Source organism: Biomphalaria glabrata, chromosome 4 (genome assembly GCF_947242115.1).
Source record: "Biomphalaria glabrata chromosome 4, xgBioGlab47.1, whole genome shotgun sequence".
NCBI lineage: Eukaryota > Metazoa > Mollusca > Gastropoda > Planorbidae > Biomphalaria > Biomphalaria glabrata.
In genome coordinates this window covers 43,301,298-43,324,587 of record NC_074714.1, presented here as the reverse complement: position 1 = coordinate 43,324,587, position 23,290 = coordinate 43,301,298, and the positions used below count along the sequence as shown (strand labels likewise).

General features: G+C 35.7%; 3 protein-coding genes across 8 annotated transcripts in view; 1 reads left to right on the top strand and 2 right to left on the bottom strand.

Moving 5' to 3' along the window:
- The window catches only part of LOC106054022 (isoleucine--tRNA ligase, cytoplasmic-like), a 35,720-nt gene extending 30,999 nt beyond the window's left edge, over positions 1-4,721 (bottom strand). Inside the window, exon 1 of one of the 5 annotated variants that reach the window (XM_056026233.1) lies at positions 4,635-4,721. The gene's annotated coding sequence lies outside the window, so the exon portion shown is untranslated. Of the gene's footprint in view, positions 1-4,223; positions 4,368-4,417; positions 4,602-4,634 lie in introns of those variants that run through there. The other 4 variants (XM_056026232.1, XM_056026235.1, XM_056026234.1 and 1 more) reach the window with 4 other exon arrangements.
- Positions 4,722-5,135: 414 nt separating this feature from the next.
- LOC106054032 (protein kish-B-like) lies at positions 5,136-9,682 on the top strand. The gene is made up of 3 exons (XM_013209734.2): positions 5,136-5,425; positions 8,025-8,156; positions 8,938-9,682. The coding sequence occupies exons 1-3, from the start codon at positions 5,416-5,418 to the stop codon at positions 9,018-9,020; spliced, it is 225 nt and encodes a 74-aa protein (XP_013065188.1). The 5' UTR covers positions 5,136-5,415; the 3' UTR covers positions 9,021-9,682.
- A 943-nt stretch (positions 9,683-10,625) lies between these two features.
- Positions 10,626-22,881, bottom strand: LOC106054033 (uncharacterized). 2 transcript variants are annotated; one of them, XM_013209736.2, is made up of 2 exons: positions 22,726-22,881; positions 10,626-12,817 (listed from the first exon to the last, which is right to left on the bottom strand). In XM_013209736.2, exon 2 carries the CDS (start codon positions 12,798-12,800, stop codon positions 12,114-12,116), a length of 687 nt encoding a protein of 228 aa, XP_013065190.2. In that variant the 5' UTR covers positions 12,801-12,817; positions 22,726-22,881; the 3' UTR covers positions 10,626-12,113. The 2 variants fall into 2 exon arrangements, with proteins under 2 accessions (XP_013065190.2, XP_013065189.2); XM_013209735.2 differs by lacking the exon at positions 22,726-22,881 and adding an exon at positions 14,851-15,073.
- Positions 22,882-23,290: the final 409 nt, after the last annotated feature.

The following is a 23,290-nucleotide window of genomic DNA, read 5'->3' as shown; positions in this document are numbered from 1 at the left end:
GTACTAGCCACATGACACCCTTGCTAACCATGGGCCACAGAAACAGATGACCTTTACATCATCTGCCCCATAGATTGCAAGGTCATTACATGTATCCCATACAATTACGGTCATATTATGCACAAGCATTATTAAATAAAACAATAAGTCACAATGGTGAGACTAAGTAATTAGTTAATTTTACCTCTAGAGAGATTTTAGTTATTTTTTTTTATATTATATACTTATAAAGTAGCATCAAATTCATCTGACCCACAACATACACATAATCCTTACTTAACAGAAAATAAGTTCATGTCATGTGACCAGCCAATTAAAAGGTCCAAAATAAATGGCTTTGATTTACCTTCAGGAATCAACTACATAATTAAGTGAGCGTAATCTATATTTTCTACTTTATGTTATAAAAAGGTTGTTATTATTACTATTTACTTTAAGTTATTTAAATTAGTTTCTCCTCCTTTAAAAACTTGTAATAAATAGCTTAGGGCATAAGATTTAAATTTCTCCCTATTAGTAAGTCCAGGAAAACATGACGTTGCAAAATTCTGACATTCATTCGATTCAGATTGAATCAACAGTTAGCTGAGTTGAGAAGGAAATATGTTGCATCATTTATAATATTTTTCAGCCAATATCTTTTTGTTCAGGACATGGAAATAACAAAGTAGCTGTTAGTACACTACATGTCTCATTTATAAAAATATTAATTTTCACAAGATATCTCATTTATATATATATATAAAGTAAGTAACATTTCCCTTTCAGCACAATGACCATCCGCCTTTACTTTTCCCCAACTAATGTCAGGTACCCTTTAGAGCTGGGTGGACTCAGAAGCGCCCATAGATCCTGAAATAAAAAATCCCAGTTTTTACCAGGATTCGAGCCAGGTACCTCTGGATCGAAAGCCAATTGCTTTACTGCTCAGCCACTGCGCCTCCTTATGTATATATACATATAAATATATGCCAATAGTTCATAGACAACTGATTTAAATTGATCATTTAATGACTATTACTTCTTGAGAATTATAAGGAGACAATTCATTGATTCAATTGCAAATGGTTGAATAGTTCACCAACACACACCAAAAATAGATCTCAAGGCCATAACAATTTCGATTAGCTCACACTCACATTAATTTTTATATTAAAAAGGGTAAATTCAACAGTCATAGATCTTTATTAGCCATATTATATAACATGATATATATAGTGTTATAAACCTGGTGGTGGCACAGATGGGGGTAGTGGTGTGAATGTAGTCAGACGACGCAAATCGCACCAGGCCAGCGCTAGACGAGCGGTCAACCGTGACGAGTTACGACGGTCAGCCGAGACGAGTGTCAACACGGCGGTTCGGAAAGGATCGACGGCGGTCCGGGAAGGATCGACGTCGTGAACAGAGCTCAGGAGCGTCACGAGAGTTGTAGTCATCTGACCACCTAGAAACGTCGAGCGGCGTTCTGTCCAGTTCGAGAAGGCCAGTAGGGACCCTATTTAAGAGCAGAGGTGTCGCAGTCAAGACGGTTCACGGCAGGGGTTCAGAGCCCGGTTCACTACAGTCCGGTCGACTACAGCACAGTTCAGCGGTGTGGTTCTGTACGGAGCATTACGACGGTTCAGTGCGGAATACTGTCAAGTACAGTTGAGACGGCTGGCGTCTTGATCTTGGTCTGTGATCGAGTCCGACACAACGAGCCTAGTGTGTGAAGTCAGTCCTGAACTGATGAACCCAGTGCAAGCCCGGAACGAGACGGAGAGGCCAGTGCAAGAGTTGATACGGCGAAACGGTGTTATCGGAGAGATATTTGTACAGTGTACGTGTTGCCAATTGTACAGTATTGGCTGTTATTTATTCAACTATTAAAGTGTTACATTACTTTGGAGCCCTGAGTTGTCAAGTTCTTTAGGTTGGTGGTGTATGGTGCACTTTGCAGAGAGCCTGGATAGTGAGATTCGTAACAATATATATATATATATATATATATATATAATTTTATTTTTTTTAACAAAGCAGCAGCCCATTAAAGCAGATATCCTTCAGAGACGCTGGAGATGGATAAGTCACACCATTTGCAAGCCTGCATCACAAATAACAAGGCAAGGCTTAACCTGGAAACCCCCAAGGAAAGAGGAAGAGGGGATGGCACGGAATACACGGTGCAGCAAATTGAAAGCAGATGCCAAGCAGAAGGGCAAGACATGAGGACAGTTGGAGAGGCTTGCCTTGATTGGTGGCCTATATGTCCCAGATGGAACCACAGGCAGAGATAACATGATATTTTACAAAGGCTATATATATAAGTGACTAATTTAATCTAAACCTAGTGTAAAATCTACTGTACTCTCTATCAATTATAATGTACATTCTAGATCTTGAATTATTTAATATATTGGCCTCCTTCAGTCGTAGAACGACTATGGTTCATCTCAGAGCACACTTCCTCATGTGGCTGTGGAGCCCTATTTTGGAGAGACACTCCCCTCCACAAAAAGCACAGGTTAAGGTGGCTTTTGCTTCGGTGGTAGAGGAGCTGGCCATTTTTCGGATTGTACGTTTTTCTTCCTGAGCTGAGACCCATGTTCTTTCACTGTCCACAGCATTCTTGGACACTGTCTCTCTTCATCTGGTGCGGTCTAGAGCTATGTCTTCCCAATTGTCAGTATTGATGTTCACTGATTTGGGGTCCTGTTTTTATTACATCTATGTAACGGAGGTGAGGGTGACCAGTTTTTCTAATGCCAGTTGCGAGTTAACCATTGAGGATGACTTTCAGGATGCGCTTATCTTCCATCCGGCGAACATGTCCAAACCAGCGCAAACGGCGTTGTCTGAGGGCGTAAAGATGCTGGGAATACCTGATCGTGCAAGGATCTCAGTATTGCACACTTTTTCTTTCCATGTGACTTTCAAGATCTTACGAAGACATCTCAAATGGAATGAGTTCAGTTTTCTCTCTTACTTTTCATAGGTTGTCCATGATTCACTGCCATACAGCAGTGTACTCATAACGCATGCCTTGTAGACTTCCATTTTGGTCACCGTAGATAGCTTCTGGTTTTCCCAAACTCTTGGCCTGAGTCAATAGAATCATTTACTAAATATCTAATAATCAGAAATTAGATTCTAAATTCTTTGGTCTAGACTCACTTGAGTCTTGAATTTTAACTTAAGTAGAATATATTAGATATCAGTCTAGATCTAAAATGACTACAGGAGTACAACTCTACTAGAAAAATTGACTAGATCTAGATCTATAAAATTATATTTAATATATATATATATACATTAAATATATATATATATATCTATGGCCTCCTTCAGTCGCGAAGTGACTCATGGAAATGAGATGAATGCCTGGGCATTAGCTGTGGTCGGAATGATGTCGCCCACACATCAGTTCCCCCCACTCCACGCAGCTGATGTATCCAAAGGAACGGCAGTGCAGATACAGTTTGGGGTCAGCGGCGTCACAGGTTCTGCCAGAGTGTAGCACTGGGTGCTGCAAACTGCCAGCTCCTGATTTTTCCTCAGGGTTGAAGCCTTTCCCATGATTGGGTAAAGCTGCAAGGTAACAGAGGTTTGAATTCATAGTTTTCTTTCTCCTAGGTGGGTAGCCAGCCATGGCTAACGAGCCCCTCCTGCCCGAAGCATACTGGTTAAGGCACCAGTTACTCGCCTTTGCCCCTACTCCTGTTAGTGAGAACAGTTCCACCGGACTCAATATCTGAGCCACATGTGAAGGTCAGGAGTTGGACTGGTTGTCAGCTCTAGAGGCTATTTGAGACGTATGCCATTAGGAAACATTTTATAGGTAGTGGAGTGCGTACATCCATTACCACTTCCGGCAATGACAACCTTCCTATATATACTATATATATATATATTATTATTATATAAATATATATTATATATAAATATATATATATATATATATGTATATGTGTACATACTATAGAACTATAGATCATGATAATATTATATATCAAAGATAATAGTAATGATAGATTCTTTATTTATAATATTAATATTCTAATTCTATAGTAATCTATTTATAGTCTAGACTATATACTCAGTTATTATATAGAATAGATCTATAATAGTATAATATTCTATCTAGATCTATATACATAGAGTCTATATATATATATATTATATAATATATATATATATTATATATACATATAATAATAATAATAGATTGTCCTAGGTCCGACCTAGATTAGATCTGGATTCTCGCTGAATAAGACTCCGATTGATCTGATTATTAAAATTAAATCAATTAATTAAGAAATCACTGCTTTTGTAATGGTGTGTTGCATGTTCAGTTGAGTTTTATCGCATATTTATTGAAACACAACATTGATGAATGACGCAAGTTAATGAAACAAATCCGATATTATATTACTACCTAACTTCAAACCAAAGGAAATATATATACTTTATTGATAAAAAGTCTTTAATAAAATTTTTGCTTAATATTGCATCAGACAGCAGATTAAACTAGAATCTAGATCTAGACCAAAGAGATCACCATTGTTACTATACTTAGTAGACTATACACACTATAGACTATAGAGAGTACAGTATATAAATATATCTATATAGATCTAGATTCTATATATTACACAGTATGGGAACCAATGGTAATGTTGGCATAAACGAGACACATGGAAAGCTTTTCCGCTTAAGGGAGATAACTGTGCGTGTGTGTGTAGTAGACCAAGACGAAGAAAACCTTTTTCTTTCTTTCTATTTTTTTCCCAGAAAAAAATCTGAAATAATAGATCTAAGAATAAAGCTGTGGTTTCATTTTTTTCCAGAATGCTTTAGAAAAGCTAAAGACTCATTTTTACCTTTTTTTTCTTTTTATTTATAAAAAGTAAACTGGATGATGTTGATGACTGGGGGAGGGGGGCTACAATTTGATTTTCACATTTAATGATTTTGGCATGAGTTTATAAATATCAAAATCGAAATAACACTCTAGATTGTTAATATAGAAAGCTCGAATCTCGTTTCAATAATAATATACGATTTTGACAAAGAATCCAAAATTAAATATATTTTTTAGATCTTTTATCTATCTGGTATTGTAATATTGGATACAGACTTGAATGTAACATTATAAGTCAATTCCATCACTAGCCTATGTAGAAAGTATTCTTTTTCGTTGTTGTTGAGACAAAAATGTTGACTACTCGTGTTGATGTTGTAGTCGATTGATTCTACTCATGTCAACGTACTTTCTTTGATAACTTAAGTTATTACAACACTAACAATTGAACACTTGTCTATAAAAATAATATATATACTTGGAATCTAAATCTATTGAATAGAATCTGCTAGAATAGATTCCAGGAATAGATTTAGATTTGATCTAGGGGTCTTGCATCTTAATTTAACAAAATGACTAATGGTAAGCTAAGTAAGAGTAAGAAGTAAGATAATTAGATAATATTAATATTTTAATATAATTATAATAATAATATATCAGATTATTGATTATCTAAATAATAAATAATATTACTAATATAAATATTAGTATTACTAGATTGTATAAATATAAACTATTAATTAGATTTAGTTATTTAGTATTATAAATATATTAGATCTTTATATAATAAAATATAATAATAATAATTAGAGTATTATTTAATTATTAGAGTTAGACTAGTAACTACTAACTAGTTAGTTACAGTCTAAAAATTTAATAATAAATTATTATATTATAATCACTTATAAAAAAAAGTCTTATTTATTGAAGTAACTTTTCTCTATCTGATACTATCTGGTCTATCAAACATATACTTATACTCAACTTATATAGTTTATAGTTAAGTATGTATGTATACTTATTTAAAAAAACTTATTATATCTAATATACTTTGACTATTCTTATAGTATACTACTATTATTACTATATATATATAGTCTATATAGAATATAGATTTCTATGTTAATTCAATAATTGTCATATTAGGTACTTCAATAAAAATTTCATACCAGACTTAGTTAGAACTTAGATAGAGCTTGAGAAATGCTTTCCAATGATTATACTATTTTTTATACCAATTTTATTTTACTGATTTTATTGTGAGGGAAGTTATTACAATTTTAGTGGTCGAAATTTAGCCTTCCGAACCTTCTTCAGCCTTTGTAAAGCCAAAAAAAATCTGTGACAGAAAAAACTGACTATTGAAATAACTGCATTATGATTATAAAAAGTCTTAAAGATACAGTATCATACAGGGTTGAAACTTCACACTCTTTTTCATTAACCTGTATTATGTTAAAGTACATTAAAAAAATAAGACCCATTGATAAAATCTTTGACGAAAAGTGAATTAATATATTGAAAAAGCATTGAACAAAAATAAAAATGTATGCGATTTTGTCATCATATGAGCTCAAACATTATAAATAAAACAAATCAGAGATCTGTAATTTATAATGTGTTTTATTTTGTTTAATTATAATTGTTGTGACTATATCTAAATAGATATTTTATGCATCAGATACATAGGTATTTGTTAAAATTTAATGACTATAATTTTCATTAAAAAAACAGTTTAAATCTTTTTGTAGAGCACTGGCAATTAATCATTTAAAATGCCTGAATTTGAATGCTTTAAAAATTATACTATAAATAAAAGGAAAAATTTCTTCCATTGGACAAGAAAATAAAGAGAAGCGTTGCGATTTTTTTTAGAAGTTATTAAAAAGATTTTTTACTTGAATGTTTGTGCAGTAATAGCTCATTTTTAAAAAATATAATTGACTCATTTATTAATAATTAATTTACATGTATACAAAAAAAACTAATAGAAAAAACAACACACAAAGAAAAAAAAATTAACCCAACCATTTCTGGTTAAGAAAAACCCTTCCCAGGCCTAAGCAAAGAGGGATAACTCCGTATTTAAAAAATCCTAAAAATATTTATTTTGAAAAATAAGATATTTGATTTTAAAATTAACAAAGACAAAGAAGGGTAAACATATTTTTTTTTTAAATAAAATAAAAGTGTTTATAGATACAACAATCCCACTAATTCTGTTGAATTCAGCATGTTAATATATCTGTGTGTGAAGTTTGAACTTTGTAGCTTGGCGCACTCTTATATTAATTTTCAAAGTTGATGGTTATTGTTCTTTATATTAAAAGAGTTAGTGCAAGCTGGAACTAGACTTTAATTTAGAAACTCTAAGATAGTTCAGTGTTGTTCAACCTGAGGGGCTCGTCGTTTTAAATGACAAATTCTGTTGTGTATACATTGTTATGTAAAAGATCCATATTAAACTTTTGATTTAAAAATAAAATGCATTTGTACTGATGTAAATTCTCTTGCAGAAACATTTAGGAATGTCTGCACCATCATGATTCTACCCAACTTTCTTACATCAGAACCGATTTCTCCTGGTGATGTCTTTTTCTAAACCTATTTCTGAAAGATGATTTTACTATAGAGCACATTACAGACATAATGTGCAGTAAATGTCTCTCATGCTTCAGTACCAGCACTTTTTGCCTCCTTCTTTAGTGGCATAATTGGTAGTTCTGCTTAATTCTAATTATTATCATTGTTTTTATTTCTACTTTGTCCTTATTGAAAAAAAAAAGTGGTTATGCCTAGTTACTGATAATTCTTTAAAACATTAACAATTGGCCAAGTATAATATCCATTTTATTCAGTTATTTCAATTGTTGGAGTGTAATTTTAAATCTTATAATTCGAAGTCACTTCCTGTTCCTTGTACTTTGAATTAAGCAGATTCCACTTTTTTTATTTTAATAGCTTAGGACATATCAGTCACATACACAAAGACTGCTTGAATTTAAATGTAATTTAAGCTCTCAACTAGAAAATTATTATGTTTGCAGGAGTAATCAAATCATTCACAGAACCTATATTTTTAAGTTCCAACATTATTTTTTATTTTTTACTTGGATTAGAAGTTGTTTTTTTTAATAGGATTAGAAGGTTACTAACAATTATCTTTTTTATTTTGATATAGCCTATTCCTTTGAGGGGATAATTATTATGAGTCTTCTTGTAATCTGCACATGTGCTTACATGAGACGAATCCCAAGATTAAAACAGTGGTTTTTGTCTGAAAGAAAAGGTTTTTTGGGAGTCTTCTATAAAGGTATTTTCATTTCATTCAAAATTATTATTTTCACAAAGCTTATATCAACTCACTCTGTCCGTCTGGTAAAAAGTTTGTATACGCTATTTCTCCCACAAGTTGAAATTTTCTTTCCCTTGTTTGATACCAAACAAAATAATTAATTACCAATTTGAAAATTAACTAATTAGTTAGTTTTTTTAAAATGAATCTTATGTTTTCAGGTATAAGAAATAATTGTGCAAAATTTCAGCTTGATCTGAGATTGGGTGTCTAAGAAATAACATTTACAAAAGTTTAGTAATAAATGGAAAAAAAGACTTCCTTTTCCGCTTTCTACCCTCTCATATTATTGTCTAGACAAAATTGATTTTCATGTAATAATCAAATTGTGAGTGTTATTGTTAATTAATAGCTTTTAGGTTGTTAAAATCAATTTTAATATTTCGTTTGATTATTATAAACTTGAAAATTTGGGGACAGGTTTTGAATTTTGTTTAGGGCAGTGAAATCTTATTTGGTATTTCTTCATATTTTTCAACATGTTAACATCAATGGAATCCTGTATTTTTTAAATTCCGTCCCCGCGTTACAACTTAACGACAAGTAAGACATTGAAGTAACACATTTTTAACACTCACATTCTTTTCTATTCTATGGCCAATAATTAATGAAGGTTTTATATTGCAAGCATAAAAATACCCTTAACTTTTCCTATCTTGTCACTAGTAAGGCCTGCTCTTCACTAGATTCATTAAGAATCATGTTAAGTTTTATCATGTAATTTGATTTTTTTTTTCAGCCTCTGTGATTGGAACAAGACTTCATATTGGAGTAGCATTAATGTGCAGTTTAATGGCATTTTATGTTATGGTCTTGAAGTGAACTGATCTATGCAATATTTTTTATATTGGGGGACTTCTTTGAATTATAAATATGTGATGTGTGGATGATGATTGTGCAATGGGATGTGAACTGAATGAATTCCTGAAAGTGAACTAAACTGCTTGCCTTATGAGTGTTCAGGTTTGGGTGTTATTCTGTCAAAGTGTGTAGTGTGAAAGTGTATTACCATTGCCTGTAAATAAAAATGTATTGTTTTTTTTTTGTTTACTAAATCACTGATGCTCTTCATTTTATTGCTATTTATATCAGACAATATACATTGTTGATACTGACAATAAGTTTTAACTGAAATATTGTTACAAATACATTAATTTATATATCTATGCTAGTGGGACACTAATATGTTAATTAAAACATAAAAAAAAAATGTTTTATTTTTTCATTTATTCTTCCTACATGAAAAACTATGCCCTTATCTATGCATGTCTGTTTCTCTTATAATAGCCTTATGTAATTATTATTTTTCAAATAATGATTATCAATAGCAGAAGAGTTCATTTCAGAAACATGTACAATTTAGCATTATATGATTTGTTGTAAATGTTAGTTTTAATTGAAAGGGAAGTCTCAATCATTCCGCCAATTAAACCTTGTACAATTCAATCATTCTGCCAATTAAACTTTGTAAATAAACTTCATAACTAATGTTTTATTATAACTTTTGATAGACAATAAAACATGCTCACATGTTCTCTTTACAAATTTTCTAATTTCAATCTATTAGTTCTCTTGTAAAAATTTGTTTTGCAAAACGCAAACTCATTCCTAAAATCCAGTTAAACTCAAAACTGCTTCCCTCAGGTTAAGGAACTGAAGTAGAAGAATTTATTGAAGAATATTTAGTTCAATAACATACCTTAAGTGTTGCTTAATTATTATTTTACTGAACCTCAGTGAAACCAATGTGTACTATCTCATAAAATACAGACGTTACTTTAAAAGAGAGGATGATTATGTCCTACACATATCCCTAATTAGAATAACATATAGCTAAGACCAAACTCTATAATGAGCATCTGAGTGTTATTTGGATTCTATACTTAAGACTTTGGAAAAGAAAGTAAAACATTGCAATTTTAGGTTTGCCTTACATGAAAAGAAAATACTAAGCGCACTAGTGTATTTTTATTCTATTTTCTAGAGACTGCACTCTTGGAAATGAGTAACATACCACTAGTTGCTAACGAGTACTTCACAGTTATAATAATTTATAATTTTCTACAAATTTTAAGGTAAATTTTAAAGTAAGTAATTAGTCTCTGTTTACTAAAAAAAATAATTACCGGTAACCACCTTTCAAGACAGATTTTTTATTTGGTTCAATACATAGCTTTAAATTTTGCTGTAGTATAACTTGTTCTTTACAATGTAAAAATAATTTTTAAAAATGCTTTTCGTGTTAAATATTAGGTGTACATACATTGCTTATAAAGTTAATTGCCTGTAATAGGTATTATACTTGTGATACTAGCATGTAAGTGTTTTTAGTACACACAACCAAAAATATTTATAAAACGTCAACAAAATCTTGCAGCAAGAATTATAATTATTTTCCTTGTTAATTCATTAAAAAAAAAAAACAAGAATTCTTCACAGTCATAAAAGGCACTTTTTATTTGACATAAAATCTAAGCAATATGCTTTTGTAAAGGAAGGTAACAGAATGTAAGGCAACGTGTGTTGTACAGAATAGTAGCAAACATTCGTCATACAAATTTGGAAGATGTATACAATTTATACTTATTAAGCACTTTTTTCACAATTAAACATAATTGTTATAATTCCTTTGATTAACTGCTTTTCAAAAATGATATAATTGGCTTAAATTCTAGTCAGTGTTGCTACAGCAGTTATTTAGCAAAGACACTATATAAAATACAGAGATGTTGCAAGTCTAGAACATTCTAGCACTAAAACAAAGTGTTTCAGGCAAAGACTTGGAGGCTACATGTGTTCATGTAAAGACAAAGTTTCAATGAGGACCTTTTCTTCACTTTAGGAAATTCAATAAAATTGTAAATCAAACACATTTTCTGGAGCTGTATAAAAAAAAAAATGAAGTTACATATTAAACATTAAAAATTAATATTTAAAGATTCTATAAAATTTTGGAATGAAAGACAAAAATGATTTTTTATGAATATTTATAAAAAAAAAATTCCATTTATTTAGAATAATATTTACAAAGTTTGATAGAAAAAAAAAAAGCATCGCAAGAAATTAGAGGCATAAACCACTTGGCTGCCTATTAAAGAGGCTTGAGTTTGAAACCCGGTTTGAGTTGAGCAGTGTTTACTGAACACCTAAAGGCAGCACAGAAACCTTCTCCCAGATTCCTTCTGCCCCAATAGTCCACAAATGAGATTAGACCATAGCTAACTGAGCATGATATAAGCATGAAGATACTCTGTACACAAGAAATTGAAACAAAAATGCCCTAAAAAGACTCTAGATCTGAATGTTACAGATTACAAACTTAATATTTACACAAATTCACATAAAAAAATGAAGCAGAAAAAATGTCATGAACTGAGGAGACAGCACACGAGAAATGTTATGGAATGAGGAGACAGCACAAGAGAAATGTTATGAACAGAAAACAAGGCTTCAGAGAATGAGTGTGCAGTATAAAAAAAGTGACCAAAAAGCCTGTGGAGAGAAATGTTAAAATAAATATAACTACATAAACATAACTACATTAACTTTGTAGGTTTTCTCAATTTCATTTTCTCACCAGCATTATATTTGTACATATTACTACAATTGGAATGGAACACATCCGAATAATATAGTGAATTGCACACAAAACTTATTTTTAACTTGCATTTATTTTTAGAAATGTTTGACATTTGTATTTCATTTCTAAAAATATTTTCATTTTGTTAATACCAGCCGTAATGTTAAGTTCAAACTGTCCAGCAGTGATTTGTGGCAAGCGATTGCTTTACCTCTACAGTTTCAAACAAATCTTAAAGCAAGTTACATTTTTTTCATCATATTTTATTTTAAAAGACTTTGTGTAAAATGCTGAAAACTTCCTAAACTTGATTAAATAATATTTATATAGCTTATTCAGCCAACTAATGTTCCTCTTGGCATGTTGCTTATGTCTGGCCTGTTTATTATTGCAACTATCAATGTTGCCACAACGACACACATTACGACTGACATGATGATAAATTTCTCACTACGTTTGGCAAATTTCATAGCACGGTTAATATTGTCCCTGGAAACACCTTCTTGAAACTCCTTCTCTGCTCTGAAAGCAAAGTACGCTGCTGGAATGCCAGTTGGAAAAAACATAAAGCAAGAGATGACAGAAAAAACTTTTGTTATAAGAAGTCTGCGTTTCCGCAGAGGACGTTCATGTTCAGACCAACGAATAGCGATTCCTTGAGTATCTATATAAGGAGTACCATCTGGTCTAATTACGACATTATCTTTCATCATGTTTACTTTGCCTTCTGCATACTGAACATGAAAATTTTGGTGTGCTGTGCCATTTGTTTGTGACTGTGGGGTCTGATAGTTGTTGAGATGAGAATCTATTGAGTGAATGTCTTTCTTTTGTGATTCAGTATTGCTTTCATTTGAACTTTTTTCTTCTGCTTGCCCTGAGTCAGCAGGAATGTGCGGAACGAAATCATTTGCATTGGGAATCAAAGACTGGGGTTGCAGTTCAGATTCAATATCCCCCATAATTTCTTCATGGTCAAAGTCTTCCTCTAGATGAGTGAAGCGAAAATCTTTTTTAAACATCTTGGACAAATTTTGTGCTGAAATAAGACACATACAAAGAAATGTTAAAATCTTCTGAAATTATATCTAGTATATTACATTAAATTAAGATCATAATGTAATTTTCATATTAAAAATCTAGTAGGCCTATAGCCTACAATTTGTATTTCTAATACAACTCTGTTAATATTTCCAACAATGAACAGAATAGATTGAGTCTAAAACTGTACAGCATTGTCCTGAACTCAGGTTCACATAAAAGGACTTTATTTACAATCAACATTCAATGTTTATAGTGAGTGGAGGGAACATACATTGAGATTGATTGTGGAGGGAACATACATTGAGATTGATTAGGTGTTGAGACTGAGAGGGGCGCTCTGAACGACTTTGGAATATTAAATTGTGCTTTTTTCTGTTACATATTAATAACTAAAGTTATCTCCCTTGATTTCTTTAAAAAAAAAAAAAAAAAAAATGCATCTCAGCATATTTGAACAAAATAAATTAAATAAGGAAAATAACCACTCTTTTGGAAGACCATAAGTAGGGCATTGATTCCACCTATATATTTTATTCATGTTTAGGACTGTGGTACATTCAAACGTTGACACTACTATCATTCTATGTATATCATTTTCTTTACATTTTTAATAGTTTTATCACGCTATGAATTAGATCCCGATATGGCGGACAACGGCTTTGTCTTCATGAGTACGCCTATAAATGGGTTTATGTGCTTTCGTGAAACATTGCGCGTACAATCGAAAGACACTTGCCTTGATTATGGTATACTCTTTTTTTTTTTCAACCAAAATTACGCAAATAGGCCCTAAATTCTGTGCAGTCTTTGGAGGACGTAGAATTTATTTATCTATAGGGCCTGTATGAACCTTTAGATCTAGATTCTCTATAATAGATATTGTTGTAGCTGTCTTGGCTTAAAACTGACAATTCTTTTGTCTAGCACGAAATGTTTGTTTTTAAAAGTTACAGGTTCCAGTTTGTTTTAAAATAATTGTGAGGTCATAGGATTCAATTCTCTCCCCCCCCCCCCCCTTTTTCATTTGAGCTAGATCTAAGCATCTAACTAGATTGGTCTGATGGTCCGTAAGCAAATGAAAATTAGTTTCAGGCCAACAATGTGGATGTGTCGTTTGGAGGGATTCTGGAAAGGGAACGGACGTCACCAAGTGACATCAGATACGGAGGATACCAAATTTAATCAGTATTAGAATCATCGTTTCTATTGAAATTACATGAGCAGAAAATTTGGTTTCAAACGTGATATAAGCTAAGTAATAAATTGCCTTAATCTATCATTTTGATTGTTAGTAGATCTAGACATAGGCCTATATTCAACGGCTGGAGCTTTCGGTTACTTCAACATGTTACATGTAAAAGAAATCAAACAAAGTTTAATACATTACGATCTACACACATTATATGAAGTATAAGCCATAAAAATTCAGCGATCTATTTCTTCTCTTATTATATTTCATTGGACTTTTAAAGAAACGTAAATTCCTCAGTTATCTTTGATAGCAGTGTGAATGCGCTATTATAGTAAACATTGGTATCCCAAGGCTTGATATCATTTAAAACATTTGAAACCCACATGAGAGATTAGTGTTATAAACATGATCTCTAGTTTGAAGGGGGGAAAAGGAATATGTTTTTCTTTACTTTATAACCAGAACAAACTTTTAATGTTTTCAATCTAGCTATTCAGTTCTTCCATTTCTTTTATATTAACACGTAAACAAAACCTAGCTTAAAAATTATTTGAGCCCTGGCAGGCATGTAAACGTGACTGGAATAATAATGGTTTATTAGGTTGACAAAAAAAATATATGATAATATAGTCATTTAAAAAACAGCAAGATCGTGTAGTAGGTCAGTAGATATTGAAGTTGAAGAGTCACGGTACCTACTGCATGAGCTTAACAGGTCTATATAGGCCTACGTTAGACAAAGTCGCGTTATAGACTATTTATATATGTATTATATAAATAGGACCTCTTAAAAAAAAAAGAAAAAAAACTGTAGCGGTATTGTGTTGAACTCCTACCTTGTGGCTCTGTATTTGTATGGCGTTACACGGGAATATAGATCTCAATATGTTACTGGATACTTAATAATAAACAGTTCCAGTGTGTTCATTTCCTAGTCCTACAGTCTGTGTTAACCTACTAGATCTAGTTCGTCCACTGTGGGAGCTGGATTTTAACGGAACACAGATAACGGTTCACTGCCTCTATTGTGTGTAGAATTCCCCACACTGTTAGGCCTATACCTGAGTCATTGGGTGGTGGGGGGAGGGCGAGGGACACTTCGATAAGATTGACATAGTAGTAGCGCACCTTAGTTTTATGACGTAATTACACGAGTCGACTCACATTTCGATTTCTGTGACACAAGGAAACACACACACACACACTCTCTGATTATACACCAACTCAATGTTTAAAACTTGAAACTCCAGATCCAGGGCAGGCAATATAAATGACCTAATGATTTATGTTGCTAACTATAAACGAGGATGCCATGGCTGCCTGGTCATATATATGGTATGCGCTGTGGACTGTCGTAACGATGGTTCCGGGTTCAAACCCTGCCCGTCACCATCCCTCGCCGTCCAGCTGGTGATTTGGGCTAGGATGTAGGCTTAGTAATCTTCAATTTTTGAAGGAACATCTAAGAACGTAAAACAAACGAGGATATTGTGTGACCAGCACGAAGACCCGTGATGCTTTTTTTTGTTTGTTGTAGGCCTACAGAGTTAGCGGACATGAAAGCATCATAACAGCAGGTGTCCACGGTCTTTGTATTGTTACGAATGAACAGTGACAGGTAGAGGTCACTATGTGTGACCCCGGCGAGATGACACAGCACCGAGTGTTATCTGGAATCTATGCATGTAAACAAAGACAGGATGGGACGTGCCTCACGTGTTGTTCCAGAGGACGAACAGATTTACGAAGGGGGGCATTGTGACAAATGAACAGTGACAGTTAGAGGTCACTACGTGTGACCTCGGCGAGATGACACTGCAGCAGGCATACTCTGGAATCGACATGTATAAACAACAACAGGATGTGATGTTTCCTCCCATGTTGTTCCAGAGGGTACTAGCAGTGTTTTTGCAACAATAGACAAGCGATTAGGGACTCTTTATAAACCAGAGATGTTCATGTGAAAAGGGTCAGTACAGTCGTCGACACTGTTCTCTACTGTGCGAGACAGTAGAAGAGAGTGGACTTGAGCCGTTACAGTCGATACAGTCGATGTAAGACGTATACGCTACATGTTACAGTGACGAATTGTTATAGTTATAATTCAATAAAGTTATTTAAAGCTGAAAGTTGAGTCGTCAAGTTCTTTGCAGTGTTTCTTTTATTTGTGTGCCTAGTACATTTAGCCAGAAAATCAAAAATACGTAACAATTGGTGTCAGAAGTGGGATGTTTTCTGGCTGAAATGTCTTCGAGGAAACTACTTAACCAGCTGTTGGTCAAAGAATTAAGGCAAGAACTTCGTGAGAGAGGTCTGCAGCTCAATGGTAACAAAGAAACACTAACAGAACGCCTAAGACAGGCCCTTATTGAGGAAGATCAAGATCCAGATGAATACATATTTGAATTAAACCCAGATATGACAGAGGTCCTGAGTAACATGCAGGGCCAGATGGACTTAATGAAGGAGAGCCTCAAGAAAATAAACGCCATGAATGAAAACGTAAATGAACTGATGAGCTCTATGAACGAGAAGATTGACCAGAGAGTCAACACTGTGGAAAAAGAAATGGAAGAGATAAGGACTCATGTTCAAGAACAACTGAGTAAGGAACGGGGTACTAGAACAAAAACATTAGTGCCCGAAATCTCTGGGAAGATAAAGCCGCCTGTGTTTGATGGATCCATCTCATGGACTGTTTACAAAAGACAGTTTGAGGCAGCGGCCAAGGTTAATAACTGGAACACTGAAGAAGAGAAAGCGACTGCTCTGGTGTTAGCTTTAAGAGGGAAGGCAGCAGAACTGCTTCAGTCAATAACAAATCAACAAGATTACGCTGCCATTGTTAAGGCTATGGAGCTCCGTTACGGAGACGAACATTTACAAGAAGTTTATAGAGTTCAGTTGAAAACCCGACAACAACGCTCCGGTGAAACCTTGCAAGAGCTAGAGGCGGACATAGAACGTCTTGCTCATTTGGCATATCCAACAGCAGCACAAGACTTTCTGGACGTCATTATCACTGATGCATTCATTGATGCTATTCGAGATCCAGAACTGAAGAAGGCAATAAGAATCAGTGGTAAGCGCAAATCCAGCGAAGCTCTGGTCTACGCCCTCTCCTATGAAGCCGCCAAAGACGCCTCTAAGAATATCCATCATGGGCGTATGCTGGAAGTCCAAGAAGAAGATCTTACACAACTTCTCAGAAGGGTAACTGAAGTGCTAGAAGAACGCAGACCAAATAAGAAGCAAGAAGGACAGAATAGAACCAGTGTACGTTGTTGGAATTGTGGAGAACCTGGCCATCTACAAAGGAACTGCACGAGAAGATTTCCCCGACAAACAGAGTATCAGCACAGACCGGAGACAGATGCAAGGTCAGGTGCTCATGTCTACCAGGGAAACTAACTTTCGCCGGTTTTATGGGGCAAAAATCGGCGATCAAGAACATGACAGCCCCTGCAACTATAATTCCAGTCGCTGTGTTAGGGAAGAATAAAAGTCTGTACATCAATGGTAGAATTGGATCTCGAAATTACCGTTTTCTTCTAGATACTGGTGCCTCACGTTCAGTCATTCGTCCAGACATTGTCAAAAAGAACGAAATCAAGAGAGTGAACTCTTACTCCTTGAAGACGGCCAGTGGAGAGATGATGCCTATACATGGACTGACAAATATAAACTTTGAGCTCGGGCATCAGTCATTTATACATGAATTTCTGATCGCTAACATTACGGATGACTGTATTATTGGGCTCGATTTTATGCAGAAATGTGAATTCTCTCTGAACATCGGAGGTGGTACTTTGAAATGTGGTGATGTTGAGATTCCCTTGCTCGGGGATGAAGATGAAGAGAATGGTCAAATAAGAAGAATCCTTTTAACAGAAGATACAAGTTTGCCAGCTCAGTCTGAAGCAATTATCTGGGGAAAGTTAGAGCATGGTCGAACTGCAACGATGACGGCGATAGTGGAAGGCATTGAAAATGACAACAGCGGAATGGCAGTAGGAAAAACATTGGTCCTTGTCGGAAAAGATCAAAAGGTGCCCGTCAGAATCATGAACCTCGGCCTACAGGAGAGACATCTAGAGAAAGACAGCCCCATCGCAATATGTAATACTCTTGACCTGATAAGAAACTGTAATAATGATATCACGATCGTTAATTCCACCAAACCTTTCAATCCACAAATTACCAAGCTCCTGACAGAAATGAAAGTGAATTTATCAGATGAGCAGTTCAGCAAAGCGGAACAGTTGATCATTGAGTTTGAAGATATTCTGCCATCTGATGAAACAGACTGCGGACGGACAAACATGGTACAACATCGAATAGACACTGGAAACACCAGACCGATTCGACAGCCACCACGTCGCTTGCCGCTAGCAAAGCAACAAGAAGCTATGGACATGATAGAGGGCATGACGCAGCAAGGAATCATTGAGCCCTCAAATAGTCCTTGGTGTTCGCCTATTGTCTTAGTAAAGAAGAAGGATGGATCTATGCGATTTTGTGTAGATTACAGAGCTCTGAATGAAGTCACACATAAAGATAGTTATCCACTTCCTAGAATCGACGATACTTTGGACACGCTTGCAGGGTCCCAGGTATTTTCTACTCTCGACCTAAAGAGTGGGTATTGGCAAGTTGAAATGCATCCCAATGATAGAGAGAAAACCGCCTTCTCTGCTGGCAATGGCCTCTGGCAATTTACTGTGATGCCATTCGGTCTCTGCAACGCACCAGCCACCTTTGAACGATTGATGGAGAGGGTTTTACGAGGACTTCATTGGACTACATGCCTTGTTTACCTTGATGACATTATTGTCATTGGCAAAACGTTTGAAGAGCACCTTGCAAATCTGAAGGAAGTATTTCAACGGATAAGAAGTGCGGGAATGAGACTCAGCCCAAAGAAGTGTTCCTTATTCAGAAAAAACGTTAAGTACCTTGGTCACATTGTGTCAAATGACGGAGTCAGCACTGACCCTGACAAAGTTGAGGCAGTGAAACGATGGCCTACGCCAAGTAATATCCATGAGCTGAGAAGTTTCTTGGGACTCTGTACATACTACCGACGTTTCGTGCCAAATTTCTCAAACATCTGTAAGGTCCTTCATCAACTGACAGAGCAAAAGAGGCCATTTATTTGGACATCTGAATGTCAAGAAGCTTTCGAGAGGCTGAAAAACACACTATCCTCATCACCAGTATTGGCCTACCCCATTCCAGGGAAGACATTCATACTCGACACAGATGCAAGCAACACTGGAATAGGCGCAGTCTTGTCCCAAAAGGTGGATGAAACTGAACGAGTCATCGCATACTTCAGTCGAAGCCTATTGAGAGCTGAAAGGAACTACTGTGTGACGAGACGTGAATTGCTGGCTGCTGTGGATGCAATAAAACATTTCCACAAGTACCTATACGGGCAGAAATTTATCTTAAGGTCAGATCATGCAGCTCTGCAATGGTTGCTTTCGTTTAAGAGCCCTGAAGGTCAGGTGGCAAGGTGGATCGAACGTCTTCAAACCTATGAATTTGAAACTAAGCACCGAAAAGGGCAAATTCACCAAAATGCTGATGCACTGTCTCGACGACCCTGCAAAGCAGAATGTAAGCACTGCAAGACGGCTGAAGAAAAGGAGGTAGCTGTCAATTGTCTTCGGCTCGGAGTAGATGTTTCCGGACCCTGGTGTGATAAAAGGATTCGAGAGGACCAAATGCAAGATGAAGATCTGGCTCCCATTCTTCTATGGAAAGAAGATGGACAACGGCCAGATTGGAAAGACATCTCTGAGAAGGGGGTAGCCACCAAGGCGTACTGGGCTCAGTGGGACTCGCTGACGTTAGTCAATGGTGTCATCAAAAGAGTTTGGGAATCTGCTGATGGATCATCCAATCGCCTTCAGCTGATGTTACCGAAGGTGAGAGTTGCTGAAGTACTGAAAGAGATGCATAATGGCGCTAGCGGATCTCATCTTGGTGTCAATAAGACTCTGGAAAAGGTTCGTCAGCGGTTCTACTGGTTCAGATATAGAGAGGATGTAGAGGAATGGTGTCGAAGGTGCGACATATGTGCGGCAGCAAAAGGCCCTCGACGCAAAACTAGGGGTCTTTTGCAACAGTATAATGTTGGTGTTCCATTCGAGAGGATCGCAATAGATGTAGCAGGCCCATTTCCTGAAACCAAGAAAGGAAACAAATACATCTTGGTAGTCATGGACTATTTCAGCAAATGGCCAGAAGCTTATGCCATACCAAATCAAGAAGCTATCACAGTGGCCGAAACACTCGTGGATAACTGGATCAGTCGCTTTGGTGTACCTAATGAGTTGCACTCTGACCAGGGCAGGAACTTCGAGTCCAAAGTTTTCCAGGAGATGTGCAAGACACTTGGCATCGAAAAGACTCACACGACAGCTCTCCATCCGCAATCTGATGGGATGGTGGAGCGATTCAACAGAACCCTAGAACAACATCTGTCTAAGGTTACTGATGACCGACAAGACGACTGGGACAGCCATATCCCCATGTTCCTCATGTCATACAGAGGATCCGTTCATAGCACCACAGGATATACCCCAGCGAAGATGCTATTTGGTCGTGAGCTTCGTCTACCATGTGACCTGTTATTTGGGATTCCGAGAGATACGCCAGTGTCTTCAACTGAATATGTCACCAATCTCCGAAGACGATTGGAGAATGCTCATGTATTGGCCCGCAGAAACATCAAGACCAACAGTGACCTGATGAAAACGAGGTATGACAAACGGGCCAATACGTCGGGGTTCCATGAGAATGATCTAGTGTGGCTCTATAACCCACAGAGACGAAAAGGCAGATCCCCGAAACTCCAAAGAGACTGGGAAGGTCCATACCGTGTCGTAAAAAGAATAAACGACGTGGTCTACCGGATACAGAAAAGTCCACGGTCCAAGCTGAAGGTTGTCCACGTTGACCGACTCCATCAGTACCGTGGTGAAATAGAATCTGTTCGGGACGAACAGATCTAAGAAGGGGGCAGTGTTACGAATGAACAGTGACAGGTAGAGGTCACTATGTGTGACCCCGGCGAGATGACACAGCACCGAGTGTTATCTGGAATCTATGCATGTAAACAAAGACAGGATGGGACGTGCCTCACGTGTTGTTCCAGAGGACGAACAGATTTACGAAGGGGGGCATTGTGACAAATGAACAGTGACAGTTAGAGGTCACTACGTGTGACCTCGGCGAGATGACACTGCAGCAGGCATACTCTGGAATCGACATGTATAAACAACAACAGGATGTGATGTTTCCTCCCATGTTGTTCCAGAGGGTACTAGCAGTGTTTTTGCAACAATAGACAAGCGATTAGGGACTCTTTATAAACCAGAGATGTTCATGTGAAAAGGGTCAGTACAGTCGTCGACACTGTTCTCTACTGTGCGAGACAGTAGAAGAGAGTGGACTTGAGCCGTTACAGTCGATACAGTCGATGTAAGACGTATACGCTACATGTTACAGTGACGAATTGTTATAGTTATAATTCAATAAAGTTATTTAAAGCTGAAAGTTGAGTCGTCAAGTTCTTTGCAGTGTTTCTTTTATTTGTGTGCCTAGTACATTTAGCCAGAAAATCAAAAATACGTAACAGTATAAATAATATAATTTATTCCTATTTATCATTCTCATAATTTTTTTTTCTAATATCAATTTCATTTTAAAAAAGCATTAATGAATTGAAACTTACGCACTCCAAAATAAGGTAGACAGAGCAATATGTGTCATATTTATGCATCATTTTAGCATATACTATTTGAATTAGGCCTACGTTTACTTTCAAATAAGTGATCGCTTTAAAACAAAATTTCAACTATTTAGTTTCTTTTTCCTGATCCTTTAATTAATATTATAGCAGGAACAAAAATTTTAGGGCTTTGTCTTGTTTTTTTTTTTTTTTTTTTAATTTTAAGTCTAGTTAATTTCATCTTTTCAAAATCTATTCCTGTTCATTTTGTAGGTCAGTAGGCCGGAACCTAGCATAAAAAAGCTGCCTGGTCGTGTGTTATTTGCTTTGGACTGTCCTTACAATGGTCCCGAGTTCGAAACCTGACATCCCCTGTTGTAGAGTTGGGCTAGGACATTTCCAAGGAACATTCGAAACTTAAAAGACAAAGCAAAGACTGTCTTGAGATAAATCAATGACTACGTTTAAAATAGGGTTTTAAGGTAGCTATATCTGTACTGAGGGGTCGGTTGCTGAGTGGTTATAAACGCTTAGCTTTCAATCTGGGGTCCTGGGATTTTTTACTTTCGGGATTTTTTTTAGGGTGCCTCTGAATCCTGCTCTAATGGGTACCTAACATTAGTTGAGGAAAAGTAAAGACGTTTGGCTGTTGTGCTGGCCACTAGACACTCTCGTTAACAGTGGTGGGACACAGAAACAGATAGCCTTTACTTCATCTACCCTGTAAGGGAAACTATTTCTGCATTTCTGGGATCAAACAGATTTCATATAACGTACACAAAATTTAATAAAATGTACAAAAGCCTTTACGATTGCTGCACGATTGTACCCCTATATCACCTGTCTCCAATCCCCCCCCCCCGCACTGACTCTCGATCCGGTCCCGACTTAAACAATTAAATGTAAAAACATATTCGGGCAACACGTAGAATGCAGGACATGAAACTTTGAAATGTAAAAGTAAGCTTACCTTAACTACACACCGATCGATAGCACACACACACACACCAGCACTAGTGCTGGTTACATTTATGTCGGTATGTTCGGTCTTTACCAGCAATGACAAATGATTGGGTCAAAAACAGCGGACGGAAAATCAGGGATTCTCAAAGAAAATAGGGCTATACCATTGTGTTCGTCAAACTTCGTGTCAACGAGATAGAGCAAGTTGATTTTTTAAAACCACGATGATTAAATGTTTTTGTCACTTGTATGAACTTTTTCGAAAAAAAAAAATAATAAAAAGTTATAAACATAACTGTTGAAATCTATATTCTTTATAGCAATATTTATTTCTATTTGCATACGGTTATAAAATGTTACGCCTATCTTACGTGCATAGAACGTGTATGGGGCGCCTAATTATTTAAAGCACTTAAAAATACAGAGACACATTATTATTTATATTACATTTTTTAAACCAATAAGACCGCATTTATAAATGTAAAACAAATGTATATCAGTTCCCTTATCTAATCTCCAACTAAACTGTCTTTACATGTTCCGAGTTTTAGTTCACAATTGATGATTATTAC

Excerpts from the sequence above, each read along its gene's own strand:
- LOC106054032 (XM_013209734.2), top strand. Across the intron at positions 8,157-8,937 it reads TTTGGGAGTCTTCTATAAAG|CCTCTGTGATTGGAACAAGA; the intron begins GTATTTTCATTT and ends TTTTTTTTTCAG.
- LOC106054033 (XM_013209736.2), bottom strand. The coding sequence starts at position 12,800 with ATGTTTAAAAAAGATTTTCGCTTCACTCATCTAGAGGAAGACTTTGAC.